General features: G+C 42.9%; 1 protein-coding gene across 3 annotated transcripts in view; it reads left to right on the top strand.

The window, feature by feature from the left end:
- The window catches only part of daam2 (dishevelled associated activator of morphogenesis 2), a 108,414-nt gene that overhangs the window by 66,233 nt on the left and 19,672 nt on the right, over nucleotides 1-22,509 (top strand). For all 3 annotated transcript variants that reach the window (XM_039785647.1, XM_039785645.1, XM_039785646.1), the window contains exons 5-15: nucleotides 3,105-3,199; nucleotides 11,085-11,418; nucleotides 14,334-14,444; nucleotides 14,921-15,024; nucleotides 15,204-15,270; nucleotides 15,418-15,535; nucleotides 16,184-16,322; nucleotides 19,055-19,113; nucleotides 19,292-19,476; nucleotides 20,567-20,869; nucleotides 22,050-22,157. In XM_039785647.1, coding sequence (XP_039641581.1) covers nucleotides 3,105-3,199; nucleotides 11,085-11,418; nucleotides 14,334-14,444; nucleotides 14,921-15,024; nucleotides 15,204-15,270; nucleotides 15,418-15,535; nucleotides 16,184-16,322; nucleotides 19,055-19,113; nucleotides 19,292-19,476; nucleotides 20,567-20,869; nucleotides 22,050-22,157 — 1,623 coding nt within the window. The remainder of the gene's footprint in view (nucleotides 1-3,104; nucleotides 3,200-11,084; nucleotides 11,419-14,333; nucleotides 14,445-14,920; nucleotides 15,025-15,203; nucleotides 15,271-15,417; nucleotides 15,536-16,183; nucleotides 16,323-19,054; nucleotides 19,114-19,291; nucleotides 19,477-20,566; nucleotides 20,870-22,049; nucleotides 22,158-22,509) is intronic.

Raw genomic sequence — 22,509 nt, 5'->3', positions numbered from 1 at the left:
GAGAAAGTGCTGATTTGTGAGTTGCCAAGAATTTAAAATCCACCAGGGCTGCAGCGGTGCCTCTGTGCTATTAGGTGTCAGACACGCTGTCAGTTATGTCTCAGCCTGTCTTTTTTTTTTTTTTTTTTTTTTTTACTATATCTACTGCAAAACAACCTGAGTCTGTAAGTCCTTTCTAAGTTGTCTACAGTAAAGTCTTGACATTTGCATAAAACGTGTAACATTGTGCCAGTGTGCTGAGATATTTGCGTTCACATGTTCCAGACATTTTCTAGAAAGTGCCAAAGTAATATTGGGGCAGAAGACGTGTTCCAATAAAAGAAAAAATGTAACAGTGTATTCACACAGAATTGGTTTTGCTTGCATAAATATTATTAAACATTTATGACTATAATAGATTAAATGACTTGAGAAAGATATATATTTTTTGCAGTCTCCCTTCCCCGTTTTGCACAAGCAGTCTCTTGTTCCAACACCACTCTAGCACTAGTCTCCCTCATTCACCCTAACCCGACGACCAATTTCCATCCCTTCCTGAATCATTCTTTCACTTCCACTATCAATCTTCCATTTTCTCCTCCGCCGTGCCCCAGACAGAATCTTGACAAGAGCATGTTTTAACATTTGGAGGGGCTTTGCTCGTCCGTGACTTCATGTCTTGGCTCCCAGTGCGAGCGCACCGGGGGCAGCCCTTCCACGGTAGCTGAGTTATGGATGAGCTCATTTTGTGCGTTGCCGCCCTGAGAGATTACTGTGCAACCAGCAACTTGATGTTCATTCATAAAACCACGTCAGAGCCCTGAGGTTGTTCGTTGGCTGCAGAGTGATAATTCAAACCTCCTTGTGACTCTGACGAGAGTTTCTGTAGCCTTGCTGTGTCCGAGCTAGTGTGTTGAGCTTCAGAGCTCCCGCCTGGATAAGGCTCTCTGCAGATAAACCGAAAAGGAGATCCAACACAGAGGCAAGGGGAAGGGCCTCTTTTATGCCAATGATGTAAAGAAACACAAACTACTCAGCTTCTCAACTAGGGCTGCTCCCTCTTAGTCGATTAGTCGACTAATCGGTCATTTTGGTCTTAGTCAACTTAGATTTCTTTAGTCGATTAGTCATGTTTTATGCTTTTTTCATGCTGAATGACTTATTTCCAAGAAACGTACGAGCACATCTCTGGTAAACGCAAGAATTAAAGTGGTTCTTTTGCATGACTCTTTGCAGAGAAACTCAGATTTACAGATCTGTCGATTAAATCAACTAATCGATTAGTTGATACAATTGAATGAGTGTTAGTCGACTAAGAATTTCTTCAATCGAGCACAGCCCTATTCTCAACCACTAAATATTGACTAATCGAGCAAATCAACATTTACAAAATGCATTCATGTGTTACTTTTATTGTTCCTGTAAACTGATTTCACTTTTTTACAATTCAAAATGATGCACATTTGTTACAGTACATTAAAAACGATACCAACAACTATGCAGCTCCCCCCCCCCCCTCACAGAGCTTTATAGTCAGTTTCAGCTCATTGTTTAGGTGTCAGAGCTGTTTTGGTTCACTCTTACTGCTCTTTAAATGTGTTATCTGTATTATATGTCTGGATACATTTCAAAACTATTAGAACTCCAGCTATAACTATTTAAACATAGCTGTTAAATCCTCTTCTTTCCGATCACAGCCTTCCACTGTGGAACAATAGGGTAATACTGTTGCTAGTTTTCAGCGCATATTTTGTTAGCTTAATTAGGTTTTGTGCCTCAGACTTCGCATGACTATTTAAGTAAAAATAATGTTGTTTGCCCTCATTTATATTGAACTAATTGGTTTTATTTGGCGCATCAGTGACCCACATGGTCCTAATTATTGTTCCAATGAGCTGCACTCATCACTCACTCGGTTAACAATGCACTGACGAGTAGCTTGAAGGCATCGTTCTGGCTCTGGGGGGCACTTCCCATAATACGGATTTAGGGAAGTACCTTCTGCTGGTTTACCAACTGACTATAATAGTATCCTTATGTGCATGTTGGCCACAAGTTCGAATGAGCTTACAAATAGCAGATGCAGGAAGGAGCCATTTGGCGAGACTCATTGACACGGTGAACTGGCTCGCAGCACGACCAAATCATCCACTCTCCCCAGCACTTGTTGTGTCCAACTTCCCATTGACAATGAACATATTCCTTTTAGAGAAACAGGAGCCAGAGCCTTTTACTTCTTGGCACAGGGTCCATGAACCATCTGGACTTGAGGCTAAGTCGACACGATGGATGTTTTGACTGCACTGTTTCTAGATTAAACACTCTCACACACTGGACGAACCAGAGTTGTTGTTAGGTAGTCAAACATGGGGTCCAGCTTCAGTTAGCCATGTAGGTGCTATTGGTCCAAAACGTCCTGTCTAGCTTTGGAATATTTGCACCTAACTTTGCCATCTTTATTTTCTTCTTTTTTTTTTAAGGTTTTTAAGGACGGGAAAATGGGGTCATATTTAAGCAAATATTTGTTCAGGCAAATGAATGGGCAGTCTACTAGCTTACTCCACTGCTGAAACACACACTGTTTGAACCTTAGCACTTGGCAGCGAGCTGCCTTGGAAAAAGCCTGGAGAGGCTAAACAGAAGCCCTGTGGCCCTGACTAATGGGAGCACAGCAGCTCTTTGATGTTGCTGAGTGGAGCCCTCAAGTGATGCAGAAATAAATTAACACTACTACCGGTCTAAGTGTTTTTTTTTTTATGATTTGTTGTAAGTTTGATTGGAGCTAATTGCCTGCATGACTTATTCTGGCATGTTGTATAGCTTCAAACTGTTCTTTAGAAGGAGAATGACATTGGAAAGGCTACTAATGAGGCTCTGATTATCTGTGATGCAAGAACTAATTAAAGCAAACACATGTAGTTGCAAAAAGGAGGAATCATGTGCTGTTTCTGTTTTATGGCTGCCAAATTAAGATTGACATCCTGGTGTTGACCCAGTAGAAACAGCGAATGAAAGTGAAAAATACACAACTCGTGCCAGTAGGTAGCTTGACCAATGCCACCTGCTTTAAAGCCATACTTTAGCTGTGTGTTCTATTTTCATTTCATTTCTCACCATTTCTGCAGATGCAGACCCTGTTTGCCTTCGATGAGGAGGAAATGGAAATGAGGAACAAGGTGGTAGAAGATCTGAAGACAGCACTTCGGACTCAGCCAATGAGGTAGGCGAATCTCTCCATCCGACCAAACCGTGGGCTTTTCCCTCTGCCGCGGGCCGGGCAGAGCTCTGCATTGCTCGGTTCTCCAAGTCATGCATTCCTGCTATTGCGTATCGGCACATATTAGATCCAGTTAATAATGTTACATGCTACAGAAAACATTTACTTTCCATATAGTCTGTCTCTCATGGGAGGATCACAGTAAAAAAAACAAGTTTTAATAACAAATGAAATGCGCCCAATTAATAATATTTTAAGATTTACCCTTCTCATTTTTTTCCCCCTGACATGGTCATCAGCAGCTGTTAGGCCTCACTCATCACCACAAAAAAAACATTCAAGGACATTGGACAGCCCACTAATACAAACTGCCTCCCTCTCCCCATCAGCAGCTCCTTTAAAGCTGTCCGTCAGCCTGTGCCAGTTGTATGATGCAGTGGTCTGGACCAAAGCAGGGGTGTTGAGTTTTCTCAAGGGGAGCTATAAAGTGACAGACCAAATGTGCAGAGTGACAAAAATCCAGGGCAGCCTTAGAGTCTGGGTCATGTCTGGGTTATGTGTGCGCGTCTGTGTGTTTGTAGGCCAAGTGTGTGTATGCATGGCTGCGTTTTATCTGTATGGGTACAGTATATCCAAACCTCTATAACTAGGAACAAGGCTGGTGAGCAGCTGCTCGAGTCCAGACACATGGCAGGAAGTTGCTCTGCCAAAGTAAAAGTCATTTGAAATGTTGCTGCTTCTGGCCCTTCAAATTTCTTGCATATGCATTCAAATGTATGCATAATTGTACAACAATCAATCTGTTAGTTTGGTAGCTTTTATTAGTTCCTAACCCTTTAAAACACCAAAGTCACACAATAACGCAAAGAAACCGATAGAGGCAGCGTTTTAGTACATTGCCTAGCCTCCGTGTTGCTACTCCTGTCTGCTTATTCCAACTGGGGGCGTGCCAACCACTGTAGGTGATACACTGACTATAGATAAGTACCTCATACTACCCCACTTCAAAAAATCTGCTCTGTGCGCGTCTGGGTAGCTCACCTGGTAGAGCGCGCGCCCATATATAGAGGTTTACTTCTCGACGTAGCGGGCCCGGGTTTGACTGCGGCCTGCGGCCCCTTGCTGCATGTCATTCCCCCTCTCTCTACCCTTTCATGTCTTCATCTGTCATATAAAAATAAAGGCCTTAAATGGCCAAAAAGAAATCTTGAAAAAAAAAATCCGCTCTGTCCCTTTTAACCATCTGATTTTGACAAGAATGTCCAAAAAGAATGTGGCACCAGTGAAATTGAACTATGAAAACTGACCTCTGACAATCATGGTCAGGAAAAAAAAAAAATCCAGTTAGTGGAATCATGTCTTGTCATTTATGTCATAAATGACAAGACATTGCTTGCAGTAAAGCATATATACAGTAGGCGCAAATAATAGACAATTAGAACAACATATCATATTGCCACAATATTCCTTGTTGCATTATTTATTTTTGGACAGTTCAAACTGGAAAGATGTTACGTGATCCAAAATAGTTTGATGAATTTTGACGGCATTTTGACAGTTGCTGATAATGATGCATCCTTGAGTAGTTTGCAGGTGTTTTGCCACTCTGTGTTTCTGTCTCACTCATCAGCTATTTGTATTATATTCGAGTTGACCTCATTAAAAGTGGCTGTCATGACTCAATTAAGATGATTTGCTAAAGCACCTGCACCCACGCTGTTCACAGAGGGAGTTATTGCTCAAAAGCACACAGATGGTAATAAGTACTGTAACAGTGATGTGGGTACCAGGTGTGTCCCACAGAATATGGGTGTTCAGGGAACGCCTGGGCAGTTTTAATGTCCCGTCAAGTCTCGCTTTTGTGACAAAGGGCTAAGGCAACAAAAAGAATAAAATCTATCAGTCTATCCGTAGTCAGCTTTGATTCATGCCTGTCTTTGGATGACTGCCTGAAATGGCCTCCCTCCCTCCCTCCTTGCCTCCTTCCTCTGGCGTTTCAGAGAGGCAGCTGGGTCTGGTTGTGAAGAGGTGCCCTTGTGTCCTCAGCCCGCTCTGCAGGGCCACAGGACACAAACACATGGTGGGCTTGCAGGGTGCCAGGCAGAGAGCACAAAAGCGGCACATTGTCAGCAAGCCACCCACTGTTGGCACTTTCACTCGCAGGCTGATTATAAGCCCTTGAAATGACAAGGTGACGTGGTTTGGGTCATATGTTTGGCGGTGTGTTAATGTATATGGAATACGATATTAACACCAGAGTAGTCTGGCTTTGCCAGCCCCTCCTCCCAAAGGAGTAAAACGTGCTCTGGGTTAATGGCATTTCTGAACCAATCCCAATCGTCATGGCCGACAGAGCCTCTGCAAAATAGCCTCCGGGAAGGAACTTGTTTTGGTGGAACGTGTACGTTCAAAAGGTGTTTTAGTCGTGCAATGGAAAACTCAGATTGGACAGACAGTCTAGCTAGCTGTCTGGATTTACCCTGCAGAGATCTGAGGAGCAGTTAACCATAGTCCTCAGAAATCCAGTTTAAAATTCCAACACAAAGAAAGTGGAAGGTAACTGACATCCGGACGAAAAGAGCGTGATCCTGCCGAATTTCCGGGGGCACCGGAGCAATCCCGGAAGTGGAACGTCGTGGATTTAGACTTGAAGCATATAAATACTGTTGGCTTTGATACGACAAAGCGTTGTGGCTGATGTAGGAAATTGTGAACCGAGGTAAAAAAAGGACGACAACATGGTTCGTACAACTAAAATCAAATCGCAACACTTGATGACCGAACAGCTGGACGTAGCCTCCAACAGTGAGCGGCAGACAGCAGGCAGGTGTATTCTTGCTGTGAGCGATGCTGTGCCTCATTCGCCACTTATCGGTAATGATTTTATAGCTATAATTGTTAAACCTATTTAATGACCCAGATGTCTTATTTCAAATCTAAATTTGATCAATTATAAACAGCCATAAAACTGAGACACATGGAAATTGCCTCCATTTCTCTCATTTTCTCTGCCAGCGGTTATTGCCTTGTTTACCAGCTGTCAAATGGAGCTTGAACCATCAGGCGGTGGTTGTGTGTTTTCTCGCATAAAGCTGAATTCTCAGCTCCAGTGGACACGCGAGGCCCTCCATGCAAACCCAAAGCTGCTACAGCCGTGCAGTCTGGTGTACATTCCAATTTCAGATATTTACATATTTGCACTCTTGTGTGGTATTTTAACTACACATTCAAGTGTACCTACATTACATACATTGAGCACTGGTGAACCTAGTGTATTACGTCATCTGCACATACGCACTCACTGATGTCTATGTCAGTGATGGGAAGCTGTGTGTGTGTGTGTGTGTGTGTGTGTGTGTGTGTGTGTGTGTGTGTGTGTGTGTGTGTGTGTGTGTGTGTGTGTGTGTGTGTGTGTGTGGGTAGGTGTGTGTGGCATTCTTGTATCTTAAGACACGACGCTCCTCAATCACTGTCATTTCCGTGATGAAATAACCGCAGGAGGACAGGAAATGAAGCTTTCCTGGAGGTCACTGAGGCCGTGCCGGCCCAGAATGCACTGCAGTCCCAGGCACACGTCAGTAGAGCATCGCAATGCTTCCCAAGACGGCTCTGTCAGGACAATGTTTCTGCGAATCTCTTCCAGCAAGAATATTGACTCGAAGTCGACTGCAGCCCCCGCTCCTGTGTCAATAACCCTTTGGACGATTCGCTACCACCGCATGCAAATATTATCCTTCAAAACATTGTGCCGCCAGATCTCTCAAAGGTTCCGCTCAACGGAGGGTGAACTTTATATCTGTTTTCACATATTACCAAATACATTAGTGGGGGAGCGGAGTATCACACCTTTTAAAGAGTGTTGGATGGAGCACTGTTTTTTCTTCTCTCGGAGAGCAGATTTTCTCGCCCCTCGGTTCTTAGCATTTCAGAGGGAAATGGAGAGAAATGAGGTGGGTAGATACAGGCAGGTTTAAAGAGACTGAGCCTGCCGCTGAGGGAGGTTTGTGTTGGAATGGCAATAAACAGATGGAGAGTGGGTGAAAGTTGGTATGAGGAAAGGGAGATGTATTCTGCCATTACTTACTGTCGTGTGGTGCATACAATCTGTGATTTATTAAGGTAGATACAATACTTGAAATAAACAATATTTATGAGCAAGTAAAACTACCAGACTATTTAAAAAAAAAAAAAAAAAAAGACTAAGGTGTGTGTGTGTGTGTGTGTGTGTGGTCACAAACAGACTTCTCCCTGTAGATTTAACAATAAAGCAAAAGTCCATAAGAGCCAATTCCTCCAGGCCATGATATACTATACACAGATGTGGCTTTGGATTTTGGCTGGTGGCTTTATTGTGATCTATATATGTGTGTGTATGTGTGTCAGTTTGATGTGTGTTTTTTTACCACAGTTATATGCTGGGCCTCAATAAAGTAAAGTAACATTTATTTGACTGAGAGCCGTGGTGATATCATATGACCGGTCTTCACCCTGGTCAGATAGTTTAAAGCAGCACCTCTGAAGAACCTCCTGGGCCCTTGTCCACACTCTGGCCCTTTTTATAGACAAATGTGCATGTGTGTGTCCCTGTGCCTGGGGGTGGGGGAGTGGGGGCTTTTCAAAGAGATGTTAAGTGTGTGCGAAAGTGGTGATTAAATGACGGGCGGAAGAGAGGCAGGGGGCGTGTATGTGTGTGTGTGTGTGTGTGTGTGTGTGTGTGTGTGTGTGTTTTGTGTGTGTGTGTGTGTGTGTGTGTGTGTGTGTGTGTGTGTGTGTGTGTGTGTGTGTGTGTGTGTGTGTGTGTGTGTGTGGAAGTATAGCATTTTGATAAGTCTGTATGGTTAAGCTTTGAGGCAAGAATGAACTCCCGGCAGAGTCTCGTCTGCCACGCTCGGGTCGTCCACAGTTCAAGAAGGCAGAATGTTTTGCCTGTGCCGCTAAAACCTCAAAAAGTCGAGTTGCTTGGAATGAATTTCTGAATTTCAATTTGATCATCTGGATTGGTTTTCGTCACAGTCCTGCTCATTTAGAATATTTTCTGCCTCTGGTTGAGTGGCTTTACGCTTTTGAGATCAATGGAAATTACAAGGTTCTTTTTTTTTTTTTTTTTTTAAAGATTGCTAAATAACAACACTAATGTTCTTTTTTTTATATATATATTATTTATATATATTATATATATATATATATATATATATATATATATATATCTAAAGGTTCTATTTAAATTTCAGTCCGCAGCTTACCTTACATTACCTCCGTCCATCCCTGGCCTTGACTTAACACACACACTCACTTTTGTTTAGTCTTATCCCATTCCAAGTTATATTCCTCGCTTCTTTCTTTTGTCCGTCTGAAGAAGAGTGTAAGTCTGAGTGTGAGTGTGTGGTTGGCTCGCTGTCTGTATTGTTCAGCTCTGTCGGAGCTCTCGCTGTCTTGAACGCAACCTCAGCGGCTTTTCAAGTATGCAGTGGTTGTTCCAAAAAAACAAAACAAAAAGGGATGAGCTGAGCGTGATCAGCGGCTCCAAAGTCAGAGGAGATGGGATCCATTGATCCAAGTGCTTACTGGAGAGAATATGAAAGATGGGGGGAGGGAGGGGGGGCAGAAAATAATTGGATGTCAGCTTACTCGAAGTACAGTGGATTTGTCACTCTTGAATACCCTTTTGTGGAGACATGGATATGCGTTTGTGTGAAATGTTGTGTGTGTATTGAATGCATCTATCCTCCTACTTCCCCTATACAAGCTCCTGTGTAGGGTTCTGTGCATGCTGTAGGATGCGTGCATGCGTTCATACGCGTTTGCACGTATTTCTGGCAAGCTGTCGGCAAAGCAGCAGAGCGAGGCAGGCAGCGAGCGAAGGCTTGAATCCCGTCCACCCTTTTGAACCCACACTCCAACAACAACATCTCCCACCCTCTGCTTTCCATACATTAATCCCATTCATCACAAGGATGTTGAGCTTGATTTCTCTTCCAGTATTAAACCTCTCTTTCTCGCTGAGGTGGCACCGCAATTCACAGACAGGCGTATGGCTATCGCTGCCTTCTCTGCTGGCCAAAGATTTGTCACTGACATAAGACGTGTAACTTTTAACAGTTGGATCAGTTCTGCCCTGCTCTAGTTCCAGTGTCTGTGTTGCATCTAAATCCAGGCATATCTGATGTTTTGGATTTATTTTTCGCCACCTTGGTTTTGAGTCAAGGAGACGAGACTAAAACATGCTAAAAACAAGAAGCACATTGTCTGCTGAAAGGTTGCGTGTGTGTTCTCTGTGATTTCAATGCGTTGTTGGCTGTATGCATGCATGCATGTAGTATGACCTTTTTGATCTCACCCAGGGGCTGCTGGAGATCAGAGGATTATATGTCTTTGAGAGATTTACTGGTCAAGCCAGGTAATGTGTCTGTGTGTGTCTGTGTGTGTCTGTGTGTGTCTGTGTGTGTCTGTGTGTGTGCGCGCATGCATCTGCTGGAAATCTGGGACTGATTGTGTGTGTATAGGAGAATAATTGTATGATTTACATTCTTTGCGTTGTGTTTTTTTCCGTGCCTGCTCGAGCCAAGACAGCAGTGGGAAGGGATGGAACTTCTGACATCAAAACAATGTATCTGCTACAATGTGTAGCAATACATCTCAACTGTCAAGACCCTCTCTTCCCCTCGCCTCACTGTCATTTTCACTTTCTGACTCCATCCCTCTATCCTCCGTTCGTCCTCGTCTCCTCTCCCTCTGGCTCTTTTGCTCTTTACACAAGCCCTCGTTTGTTTGAAATCACTTGTGAGGACTATCAGGAATCTTGGTGAGTGGGAAGGCCATTCGCAGTACAGCCCACGGTGTGCTCACTAGATGTGACATCTCTTAATGTTTACGTGTCCCGCCTGTCATTCAATAGGCCCGCTTCTCCGCCAGAGAGGTTAATGACTTGCTGCTTTCTAATTAGTTCCACTACGGAGTTGGGTTGTCAGTAGGAGACCGGATGAACTTGGGTTGTGACAGTGTCACTTATAAATACTCTATTCTTGTTCGGTAGCACTTGAACGGTGAACTCGCACGTTCATGTCTGTGTCCTCATGGGAAGTACCTACTCAGCATGTGAAACCGCTTTGTCATGTCTTTTGATATTAATGCCCCATGATGTCGTCAGGGTTATCTTTGCTCGGGCACTTCTAGTTTATAAAAGAAATCCTGCAATACAAACTGAAGGTGTGACGTTTGAAAGATACGGGAATGTCTGAATGCCCTGCCAGCTGAGGGACTAACGCAAATATGCCATTGGTTGCATTATGGGAAATGTAGGATGCCATGTTTTTGGATCTTGCCTAGGGCTGCGCAATTAATCGAAATTTAATTGTGATTATGATTTCAGCTCCCAATGATCACAAAAACAGAATAATCGAGGAAAAACACTTATTTAGCTCATTACTTTTTGCAAGTAAACTCTTATTTTCTCTTGTGTTCTGAATGGAAAAAAATAGTTTAAATAGGAAAAGTATTAAGGCAAATTTCACAGTTGTATTTTTTTTCTTTTTTTTTAACTGTTGATTTTTTTAACTTTTTCCACTGTTTTTTTTTTTTTTGTAGTTCAATAATTGCAACATCTTTCCAGAAGTCAACGAGTAATGGTGTTAAATTATCGAGATTTCAATGTTGACCGAAATAATCGTGATATATATATATATATATATTTATATATTTTTTTTTTTTTTTCCATAATCCAGCAGCCCTAATCTTCACCCCTGGACTAGGGAATAAAAGTCTGAATATTAACTTAGATTTTGACCATTTGTTTTGAATCTGTCTGACTTGTGAGTCCCCTTAACTGTGCAGAAGTGCAACACCAAATCACTGGAGTACTGAACTCCTCTTTTCTTCCCACCCCCTCTAGGTTCGTCACGCGCTTCATCGAGCTCGACGGCCTCACCTGCCTCCTCAACTTCCTGCGCAGCATGGACTACGAGACGTCGGAGAGCCGCGTCCACACCTCCGTCATCGGCTGCATTAAGGCCCTGATGAACAACTCCCAGGGCCGCGCGCACGTCCTGGCTCACCCACAGAGCATCAACACCATCTCACAGAGCCTGCGGACGGAGAACATCAAGACCAAAGTGGCGGTGCTGGAGATTCTCGGGGCGGTGTGCCTGGTGCCCGACGGACACAAAAAGGTGCTGCAGGCCATGGCGCACTACCAGAAATACGCTGCGGAGAGGACACGCTTCCAGGTGAGGGAAACTGAAGAGATCTCTGTCAAAAGGAGCAAACGGCTAGCCTAGAAATCTAGACGCAACCTAGCGGCAGCAAATTTAATTTGCAGCCAGGGGGGTCTAGGCACTTGTTAGTTAGCACTTGTTAGCTAGTTGGAAAAACCAAAATCTGGTCAGGCCAATCGCATCGTGTTTAGAGTCGATGGGCGGGCTGCTGCTGCTGCTGGGAACAGTGGTCTTCTGGAAGACTTGGAGTTCAGCTTTTCTTTGAAAAAAGAACAAAGAACAGCACTGAAATCATTCTTAAAAAAGGAAGAGGTGTTCGGAGTTTTGCCGACTGGATATGGCAAAAGTTTAAAGTTTAATCTATCAACTAGCTTCGCTACCTTCTTCGTTGCTCCGCCTGGTTGTAGCGCTATCCTATTACGTGCAGAGGGAATTTGAAAGACAACTGTTTATCCCGCCCCTCAGATTGAGCCCTGTCAATGGTGAGTTCCCAGACCCATCTGGATGTGGGTCTGGTTTATCAGGCTAGCAAGCAGCTGTAACGTTCCTTGAATACTTCAAGCGAGGTCGTAGCTGTCATTTCAGAAGTGAGGGGGACAGATTGTTCAGGATGGTGATTTTTGAAAGATCTTCTCTCATTTGTCTCTCCAATTCACAGATTCCAACTAGCCCACATTTCATTTAGAATGTATGGAAACACTGACATTTCCATAAATCGTTCCATACTGTTTTACTGCCGCGTCTGGCCCAGTGGGAGACCTGCTTACATTTAACTAGTGTGGAGGGGGGTCTGGGGGAAATTTGAAATTTTGGGGCGCAATAGCCCACATTTGGTGGCATCTGGCAAATTATAATGCCACTATTCCATCATATGCACTCCTCTTAATTATTGCATATTTAAATGCGTTTTCCTCCCGATATTTTATTATTGCCTTTATCTACATGAGTCTTATCAATCGACTGACACAACCTGAGTAACGTACATGTCTCCTACTTGTGCTGAGTTCAAATCAACTCAGACGTGAAGTGTGGGGGACAGAGGGCACCGTCCTCTAATGTGAGGGGGGGCATTTCCCCCTCGCACCCCCGTGTCCGTGACTCCAAGTCTCATGGTACAAACATACTTACTGTTGGGAGCCTTTGCTGGAGACACGGGGCAGACAGACATTATGGGAAAGGGCAGACAACATATTTCATAGTCATGCTGAAATAAATCAAGCTGTGGTCATTTTCATAAGTTGGAGACTCGTGCTGCAGCACCTCAGACTGTTAAGTCAACACTCTGGCCATTTTAAAGGCAGGTGAGGACATCCAGAGTTATGGAGGTCAGGGTATGCGTAGTGCTTTAGCGACTTGCAGGACTGAGTCAACAAGCCACGTCCACGCGTCCCCCCGGGGGTCTGCGCTAAATCATGCCTCCTCAGGCTAAGCTAACACCACAGGAGCTGGGTGACTCCGAACTTATGAGGCCTTTTCTAATGTTGAGTTATGATGATTAAGCTGCAAAAGTATGTCGGGGGTCAGTGGTGGAATGTGACTAAGCCCATTAACTCAAGTACTGTGCTCAAGTACAAATTTGAGGTACTTTTTACTTGAGTCTTTTCTTTTCATGCCACAGTTTCTACTTCTACTCCGCTACATTTCAGAGAGATATTATACTTTTTCACTCCACTACATTAATATGACATCTTTAGTTATTGGTTACTTTACAAATTAAGATTTTTGCACGCAAAACGCATGTAGTTTACGAAGTGCAATGTTTTATTATAAAATAAACTACCCAACTTACATTATATAGACCTACAAGTCCAGCTGAAATGATTAGACAATTAAACACACCAGTATTTAGATCGTTCCCAGTTTCTAAAATGTGAGCATTTTTCTGCATTGAGTACTTTTAATACTTTAAGGTACATTTTCCTGATGATACTTACATACTTTTACTTAAGTAACATTTTCAATGCAGGACTTTTACTTTTAAAGGTGCTCTAAGTGATGTTGGGTGACGGCACTTCTTGTTGACGTCCGAAGTATTTTCAAACAAAACGAGGCTAGCTCGCTCCTCCCTCCTCCTCATCCCGTCCCCCTCTCCCTCCCTTCCTTGCTTCCGAGCACTAACCCCCCCCCCCAACCCCCAACTCCTTCTCGTCATTTATTGGCTGGAACGCTGTTTGTTATGTTTGGTGGTGCAGGTTGGCGCAGTTTGTTTTTGTTGCCGTTTGTGGAACCTGGGCTGTCTACAGAGACCGCGTTTTTTTTAACGGTGTGTTCAGGGGACAGGCAGCTAGCAGATAGTGAGGAGATGTTTGCTGTATGTGACAAAAAAGTTTATAGCCTAAAAAACCACGTGACATCGCTTAGAGCACCTCTAAGCAGCTTAGAGTATTTTTTCACTTTTACTTAATTAAAGGATCTGAATGCTTCTTCCACCACTGGTGTCAGAGTGGGAACAAAGGCAGTGGGAAGTGAGACCAGTGACCCTGTGTTTACCTGGTTCTCTTCATTGTTACTGTTAGAACAACTCATAAACAGGTACATATTCTTTTATGTCTGACCCAGCTGTGACCCTATCTTCAGATTTATTTATTTGATTAGGACAATGCACATGAATCAACCTTTCTGTAAATGCGCCAGTGTTAGCCAGACAGCTAATTTCCAACTGTAGTCCTAGTTACCTAGCATGCATGTCTTTATGGTGGGAGGAAACCGGAGCACCTGGAGGGTTCCCCACAGAGAGGCCCTGCCCGGACCGGGGATCGAACTCTGCCAAGACCAGTGATCGAACTCTGCAGTGCCAACTTGCTGTGAGGCAGAAGTTCTAACCACTGAGCCACCCTGCTGCCCTGCCCTGATGATTTCAGCCCTGAAATATATTGTAGATCAAACCTACTTGCTGACTAACTCTGCCGTCTTTCCTGACCATGTAGACGCTGCTGAATGAGCTGGACAAGAGTACAGGCCGCTACAGAGACGAGGTCAACTTAAAGACGGCCATCATGTCCTTCATCAACGCTGTGCTCAACGCTGGAGCTGGGGAGGTCAGCAATAACACCCATATGCCTTTTAGGGTTACGCTCTATCAAATATGGGAAAACCTTCATTGAATATAGTTTAACACAAGTCTGTCGCTAGACACCGTTGAAAAGCTCCGGTTGGCTTGAGGTCAAAATGTATACGTGAACCTAAAGGTTCAACATTTTGGGACCGTTAGATGAGAAGATAAATATGAAGCTACAGCGAGCTGACGGTTAGCTTAGCATAAAGACTTGAAAAAGAGGGGAATTGGATGGCCTGGCTGTGTTCAACGGTTATAAACTACCGCCTACCACTAATTAACACAGATTTATGTTTTTTGGGAATATCTTTGTTAATCACAAACTTTAATTATAATAAAAATAATAATTGTAATTTCACAAGTACTAAAATTAAACCCAGGCACATGCTAGATATTTATGTATTATCTGATGTCCCATTATTATTATTATTTCCTTATTGTTTGTTCTTTTATTTGTAGGACAACCTTGAGTTCCGCCTCCACCTAAGGTACGAGTTCCTGATGTTGGGCATCCAGCCGGTCATCGACAAGCTCAGAGAGCACGAGAACGCCACTCTGGACAGGTGAGAGTGAGACCCACCCAAAAAATGAGCATCCTCTTCAGTAATAATTCTGCAGTGAAGAGCAGCAAAGATAAAAAACCTTGACCCCTGTGTTTTGTTGAGAGTGACCGTACGTCCTTGTTGATTGGGGGGGAGGAGGTGCAGTCAATACACTCAGACTGTTGTTCCTCCATGTTCAGGCATTTGGACTTCTTTGAGATGGTGCGGAATGAGGATGACTCCGAGTTGGCCAAAAGATTTGATACGGTGAGTAACTCAGAATGGCTCTTAGACAGCCATCTATTTTTCTTGTCTTAGCGCTTTTGTTGTATGGCTCAAATGAAGGCAAAGGCAAGTCAGAGCAATGGTTCCGACTTGAGAGTAATTTAAGACTTGCTCTTTTATTTTTGATAGACCCACGTAGATACCAAGAGTGCCGGTGCCATGTTTGAGCTGGTCAAGAAGAAGCTGAGCCACACAGACGCCTACCCCAACCTCCTCTCCATCCTCCAGCACTGCCTGCAGATGCCCTGTGAGTAGCTACATACCAAGGAGTTCTGTTGATGAGGCTCAGTAGTAAGTAAATTATTTACAGACAATACCATCAACACTATCAAAATGAATGCATCGATGCTGCATACAGGCTTTTTGTTTTGATGTATAGGTCTAGGAAAAAAACATAATTTACATACATCCTATCTGGAGTGTATTTAACATTAGGGGCAACATTTTGTTTTGAAAATCGCATGTACTGTATTGTGATTATTTTTTTTTTTTTGCGACATTTTTTTTTAAAATAAGTTCTTTTCCCTAGAATCAAACACTTTTATTCATTCTTTTTACCAATGATTCACCTAAATGTTTTCTGTTTATCTGGTACCGCTGACGGTGACTATCCTCATCATATCCACTTCCAGCAAAACAGGCCAAAGCAGAAAATACATGTAAAATCGCAATACTCAATACTATCGAATCGCGATACTTCTAGAGTCGTAATAAATGAAAATCGCAATACAAATCGAATTGGCACCCATGCATCGTGAAAGAATCGAAATCGGGGCCAAAACATATCGTCCCAGTCCTAGGGTTAGGGTTACCACCATAGGCCAACATTTCATATTGGTACCAATATACTGGGCTTACAGTGTCTCACTATCTCTGTCTGTGACTCCTCACCCAGATAAACGGGGTGGTGGTAGCCTGCAGCACTGGCAGCTCTTAGACAGGATCCTCCAGCAGCTAGTCCTACAGGACGACAAGGGAGAGGACCCCGACAGCGCCCCTCTGGACAACTTCAACGTTAAGAACATCATTCGCATGTAAGTGTAATCTCATCATCAATCTCGCAATCAATGCAGACACGCCTCCGCCACAACCTCTGCCCATTGACAGCTGTATGACAACACTGTATTTCCTATTTGTTTGCACATGAATGTATAAAGATGTCAGGAATAATGTCTATAGCAAATGTTTATTCACTATCATAGGATATTACTGTACGTGGCGATCCAGGCCAAACATTGTACTGTAGTTCATAACATTATAAGAGAGAGTTACTGTAAGTGCACTGTATATACGATAAGTGCTCCATGCCTTTTAAAAAAAATAAAAATAAAATGCTGCTTCTTATTCCGTGAAGCTGTAAACACACTCTCATTTCTGGTACATTCTTGTGGTTTATGCATCCAATCAGCATCACTTCTAACTCCGATCAAAGACAAGTCTGATATCAACATGATGCACTTTTATGTCGAAAGTTTGACACACGGCTAAAAGGCAGAGAGGCACTGGAGTTATGCATCAGAGCTTTGGCGTAAGGAGGATGCATTTACAGTAAACCAGTATTCAGTTGTGTAATAAGACCCGTTTCCAACACTCTTGGCCCAGCCATTGTGCCAGTGATGGAAGTGGAAAATGGGATTGCACAGGATGGTGAGGTGAAGTGAAGCTGGCAGCAGGGGGTCGTGGGTAGAGTCGGAGGAAGCCACGCTCCAAGCGTGAATTGGCATGAAAGTGGAAACTGGAGATCAAAAGGAAATTGCTCTAATCGCATTAACCCGGGCAGGCCGGCCAAGTCATCCGTGTTTAGGTGCGGCCAAGCAGTCACTTGGTTTCATGTGGAAGACAACAGGGAGGAATAATCATTTTCAAGGGAAAACCAGGCATTATGACTTGGAAGTAGATGTTTTCTCTATGTCATCATGGGCACGGTCTACACTGTCGCTCAGAGAGATTCGTTTCCAAATGATCATCGACATCTGCTGGGTTTTTGTGGTCTGGGTTTCACTGACATTTGAAACCACTCTCTACTTGTGTTCAGGAGCCAAAGACCACAGTGTGTGTGTGAGTGTAGGTAGTGTGAAAAGATGGCATTCCGGTCTTTGTCCATACAATATTGGTGTGCGTTTCTCCCACCAGTTAACTTCAGTTTCTCTCTCGGACGTGCTGTCCTTCTTTTCTTTCACCATCTTTTCTTCCACTCTCCACTTTACTGTTATTTCTAAAGCAAGCTTCAGATCAGTGATGGATGTGTTTAGTCTCAGCGGTGAAAGCGCCATAAAACATGTAGCGTGGTAAACCTTGGCCCCTGCTCGCTCCTACTTTGTTCACTAATTCAGCCACTACTGTTTGTGCAATCAGCTCACGTGAGCGTAATTCTTTCCAGTAGCGCACAGAAAGCAAACTTGGACGCAGCATCTTATGCCCGGACGTGCATAACACGAACCATCACAGCGGTTGAAACCTATCCCTCATTTTTCCATCACTGCCAAAGTCTTGTTGTGTTTTCATAAGCTCTCCTAGAGTAAATTATGCCTGGAAAAAGATTTGCATAAACTGAGATTCCCTCGTTGTTTTGGCTGCATGCCGGAGGCCCCAACGGTTAACGGGGCTGAAAACGTACAGCGTGTCTCGTGCCGCGGCCGCTCAGGGGGCGTTCACAACAGTTAACAACTGTTAAAACAACTGGGAGACAAAGTCATTCATCATGTGCGGTCACCATGACGACGGCTCTGACTACTCGCACGCGTGCCTGACCCAAAATTAGCACCCTTGTACAAATCACATTTTTTCCACAGCTATGTAAAGGTATTTATTTGAACAGCGAACAATAAAGCGATCCTTTGTTTCATCGAGTTGGATCCGTGGAGCGTTGCTTGAGCTGTAATGAAAGCAGTACTGACTTTTGCAATCAAGTTCAGACTGTGTTCACTAACGCAAGCGTTTAGAGGACCTCGAACTGATTAATGACCAATTTGCTTTTAAATTGCCTCGTGGATTTCCTCGTGTGAATTGATTACAAGCACTTGAAGTGTGAATCGTTACCGCAGTGGAGTTACTTTATCCTTGTTGGCAGTCTCACCTCAGCAGTTCCCTCTCTCATGCTCTTTTTCGTTTTACTGTTTCTTTTATACTCTGTGCTTGTAAGACACTGAAACACGTCTGTTCTCTCAACTCTAGCCAAGGCTTCAACCGAGGCTCAAGGTTTCACTTTCAAATCTTTCTTCAGCTAAATTAATTTCTCAAACCACTCCATCTCCATTGATAATCTTTACATGTCTCTTTCATAAAGCTTTAACTTGTGGCCTCCTTTTATTTATTTATTTATTTTTTACTCCCTCCCATGTGCAGTCTCACTGATTGCCTCATGATCAGGAACACTCACTTCTCACGTCCGCTGATCTCACATTCATATCAGAACATCACACTAACCCTGTGTAACTTCAAGCCTCAAGCTGGCCCAAATGGCAAAATGTAGAACTTGAATGTAATGGATTTCAGCCCTGCAGGATTTATTTTAGCACTAATGTTGTGTCACGCAGCTTACAAGAGCAAACCGCATCAACCCAGTCAATGCTGGTAGTGAATCTGGATGCCTCCTCACTAAAAAGGATCAATGGATTTCCAATCCAATTATTGAATTTCCTTGAAATGTTGTGCCTTGACTTGGTTGGACTGCGGTTGACCCCTACATGCGAGCATTTTTGTGCAAGTGCTGTGTTCAGATTTTATCTTTGGGTCTGTGCTTATGTTTGTCTGCGTGTTTTCACAGGTTGGTCAATGAGAATGAGGTGAAACAGTGGCGAGACCAGGCAGAGAAGTTCAGGAAAGGTAAGACTTGTTTGACACACTGCACTCTGCAGGTCGGAAAAGAAAATGCATCATGCAATTTTTTTTGCTCCACAAATCTTCACGATCTGCTTCTCTGTATGTGCCTCTTCCTGTTTGCATTTTATTATCCAAATCTACATCATATGAACACATTCTGCCCCGTTGTGTCTTTTTTTAGATCATGTGGAGCTGCTAGGTAAACTAGAGCGGAAAGAGCGGGAGTGTGATACCAAGACCCAGGAAAAGGAGGACATGATGAAGACTTTGAACAAGATGAAGGACAAACTCCAGCGTGAGGGAGTGGAGCTGCGCTCAGCCAGGGAACAAGTCCTAGACCTGTCCACACGCATCAACGACATATCTGTGAGCAGTGCTGCTTTTTATACTAGGTTACAATATGAGTTACACCCTGTAATTCAGGGCTGCTCTGTAATCGTATAGCTAATTGCTAAGTGTTTGTTAATCTTATTAATGGACACATTTTCCAAGCTAGAGGAAAAATCACTCCAATGAACAATGTTACAAAATGCTTTAGAATTTAGGGGAAATATTTGTTTGCCTCTCACTGCAAAATTAGACACAGTCAATATGAACCTTATCTCACTGCATCCACTACAGAGATTGGTTCAAGGTGTGTTTAGTCTAGCTTAGCACAAACACTAGTATTTTTACAGTACACTACGAGAGTGAGCTCCTGCTTTTGTCTTAAACTCGCCATCATTTGTAATTATTTTATCCAGTGGTTAATTATTTAAACGGTCTACCGCGCAGTCCGCCATTGGACAATTCTTGCTAATCTAGTATATATCCGGACATTTCTCATGTACATCATACTTACTATCAATAGTATGTGAGTATGTGATTTCGAACACAGCCGCTGTAGCTTAATTAGCTTAGCTTACATTAGCTTAATTGGAGCTAATTACTAATCATGCAGAATCTCAGAAGTCCTGTTGTCTTTATGAAGTTGCTATCAATGCATTGTTTTTTTTATATGTATTGTTACGTATTGATTGCTTGCTAACAAGATACCACATTTTAAGTAAGTAGTAAGTAAGTAAGACCGTTTTTGGAGTTGTTAAAAGGCCGTTTTTTTTTCTCATTTTGTGAAAGCTAGCTGTCTCCCTGCTCCAGTCTATGCTAAGCAAATTGTTGTGGTGTCAAACGCACAGTTTAAATTTATAACTATCTTCATATCTAACTCCCATAAGGAAGCAAAAAAGCATATTATCAAATGTCAGAGCATTTCTGGTATTTGCCTCTGTTTTAGGCTTGACATTATTATTATTTTAAAAAAGCTCTCTTAACAACCGTTGCATGTGCTGGCGTCTAGCTTTTAAGTATGACTGCACTTATTTTATGTTATGTCATTTGGTGTCTGCCAAATCTATGTAATATGTTAATAAATCAAAACTTATAATATCTTCTTTTTCTTTTGTCTCCCTACCAATAGGGCGTCAGCGTGTCTTTCCCCTCTCCCCCTCCCCCGCCTGGCGGCCCCGCGGCTCCTCCTCCTCCACCTATGATGGCTGGCTTTCCTCCACCTCCTCCTCCGCTACCATTCAGCTGCCCGCCTCCTCCACCACCTCCCCCACCACCTGGAGGACCGCCTCCTCCTCCAGGTGCCCCTCCCATTTTTGGAGCCCCACCTCCCCCTATTCCCTCTTCATTCAACTCAGCAAGCACCATGCGCTCCAAGTCCATCCCTCAGCCTTCTCATCCCCTGAAGTCCTTCAACTGGGCCAAACTCGGAGAGGTAAGAACAATGAGAACTACGGGTGAGCGGGAAATTTTTTTTTAAATCGTATGTATCGGGATTTGTTTTTGAGACGATTTTTAAAATAGATTCTTTTCCCTAGAATTTAAATGTTTGTTTTTTTACCAATGATTCACTTAAATATTTTCAGTTTAAACGGTACCGCTGACGGCGACTACATCATATCCATATTCTGACCGAAAGCAGAAAATGCTAAAATTACATGTTATATACTTCTTTACAAATGAAATACATGTGATGCGCGCTCTTCTTAGAATTGTCAAATGACATATTGTCTTTAGAAGTCAATTATTCAACTTTTGTTTTGGTTAAAATGGAAAAGAAAATCGCAACACTCAATACTATGGAATCACAATACTTCTACAATCGCAATAAATGAAAATTAAGAGATTTTCCAATACCAGGTTTATGCGCCGATCCCATATCACGTAATTTATCCCAGAAGAAAATCTACTTTTAAAGTAGTTTATTTATGATCTTTTTAAGGTTATGACTGATTGTCAAACTGGATAATAACAGAAAGTTCTATGGCATTCATTGTTTATGTTTCACAAAAGGTTTAACCTGAGCCAGACCGACAACAAAGATAGAAGGAATATCACATCCATAGAGTGATAGTAGTATACAGCTGTAAAACATAATAAAATATATGATATACTGGTATCGGATCAGTACTCTGTATCGGCCGATACACAAGTACAGGTATCGGAATTGGTATCGCGAAGCCAAAAAAAAGGTATCGACCACCTCTAATGAAAATCGTAATACAAATCGAATCAGCACCGAGCACAAAGAATCCCATCGGGACCAAAGCATATCTTCCCAGCAAACTGATGTTGCGTGCAATTAGTGAAACTTTAATTTAATTGAAAAAAGTCTAATTTTGTAACCAACCATGTTCATGAAAGCCGTGATTCCATTACCTTGGAGTTTTACAGCAGAGCATTATGGCCCTAGAGATCTTATGCATGGTTATTCTGCAGTATAAAGATATGGTCTTTTAGCTGATGAAATCACACAGCAAATTCCAAGCGTCTGTCCATCCCTGATTTCAAGTATTGAGCAAGTAACGCAGAGCAACATTTAGAAGTAGTACCTTCAATGCTAATCAGTATTTGATTATGAATCCCTTACTATATGTCCCTTTACCCCTTTTCAGAATGTCATCAATGGCACCATCTGGAATGACATCGATGACCTGAGAGCTTTCAAGATTCTTGACCTCAAGGACATAGAGAAGATGTTTTCAGCCTATCAGAGACAGCAGGTTTGGATTTGTTAGCAAGTGGATTACAGTATTCTGGAATGCAGTTTTTTGAATTGCAGTTCAGCGAGTGTATGTTAGTTTTGGCGAGCATTTACATATAGACCAAGAAATCAATTTTATGCCTCTTCTTTTATCAACCGTTGCATTTGAAGTTCAAATATTGCTGTGTGTGTGTGTGTGTGTGTGTGTGTTTTGTGTGTTTTTTTGTTTGTTGTGTGTGTTTTTGTGTGTGTGTGTGTGTGTGTGTGTGTGTGTGTGTGTGTGTGTGTGTGTGTGTGTGTGTGTGTGTGTGTGTGTGTGTGTGTGTGTGTGTGTGTGTGAGATGGTCTGTGGGGTGGGATGTTGTATAAGA

This window comes from Perca fluviatilis, chromosome 20 (assembly GCF_010015445.1).
Source record: "Perca fluviatilis chromosome 20, GENO_Pfluv_1.0, whole genome shotgun sequence".
In the NCBI taxonomy this organism is placed as follows: Eukaryota; Metazoa; Chordata; class Actinopteri; order Perciformes; family Percidae; genus Perca; species Perca fluviatilis.
The sequence above is the reverse complement of the archived record's forward strand: the minus strand, read 5'-3'. Positions and strand labels throughout refer to the sequence as shown.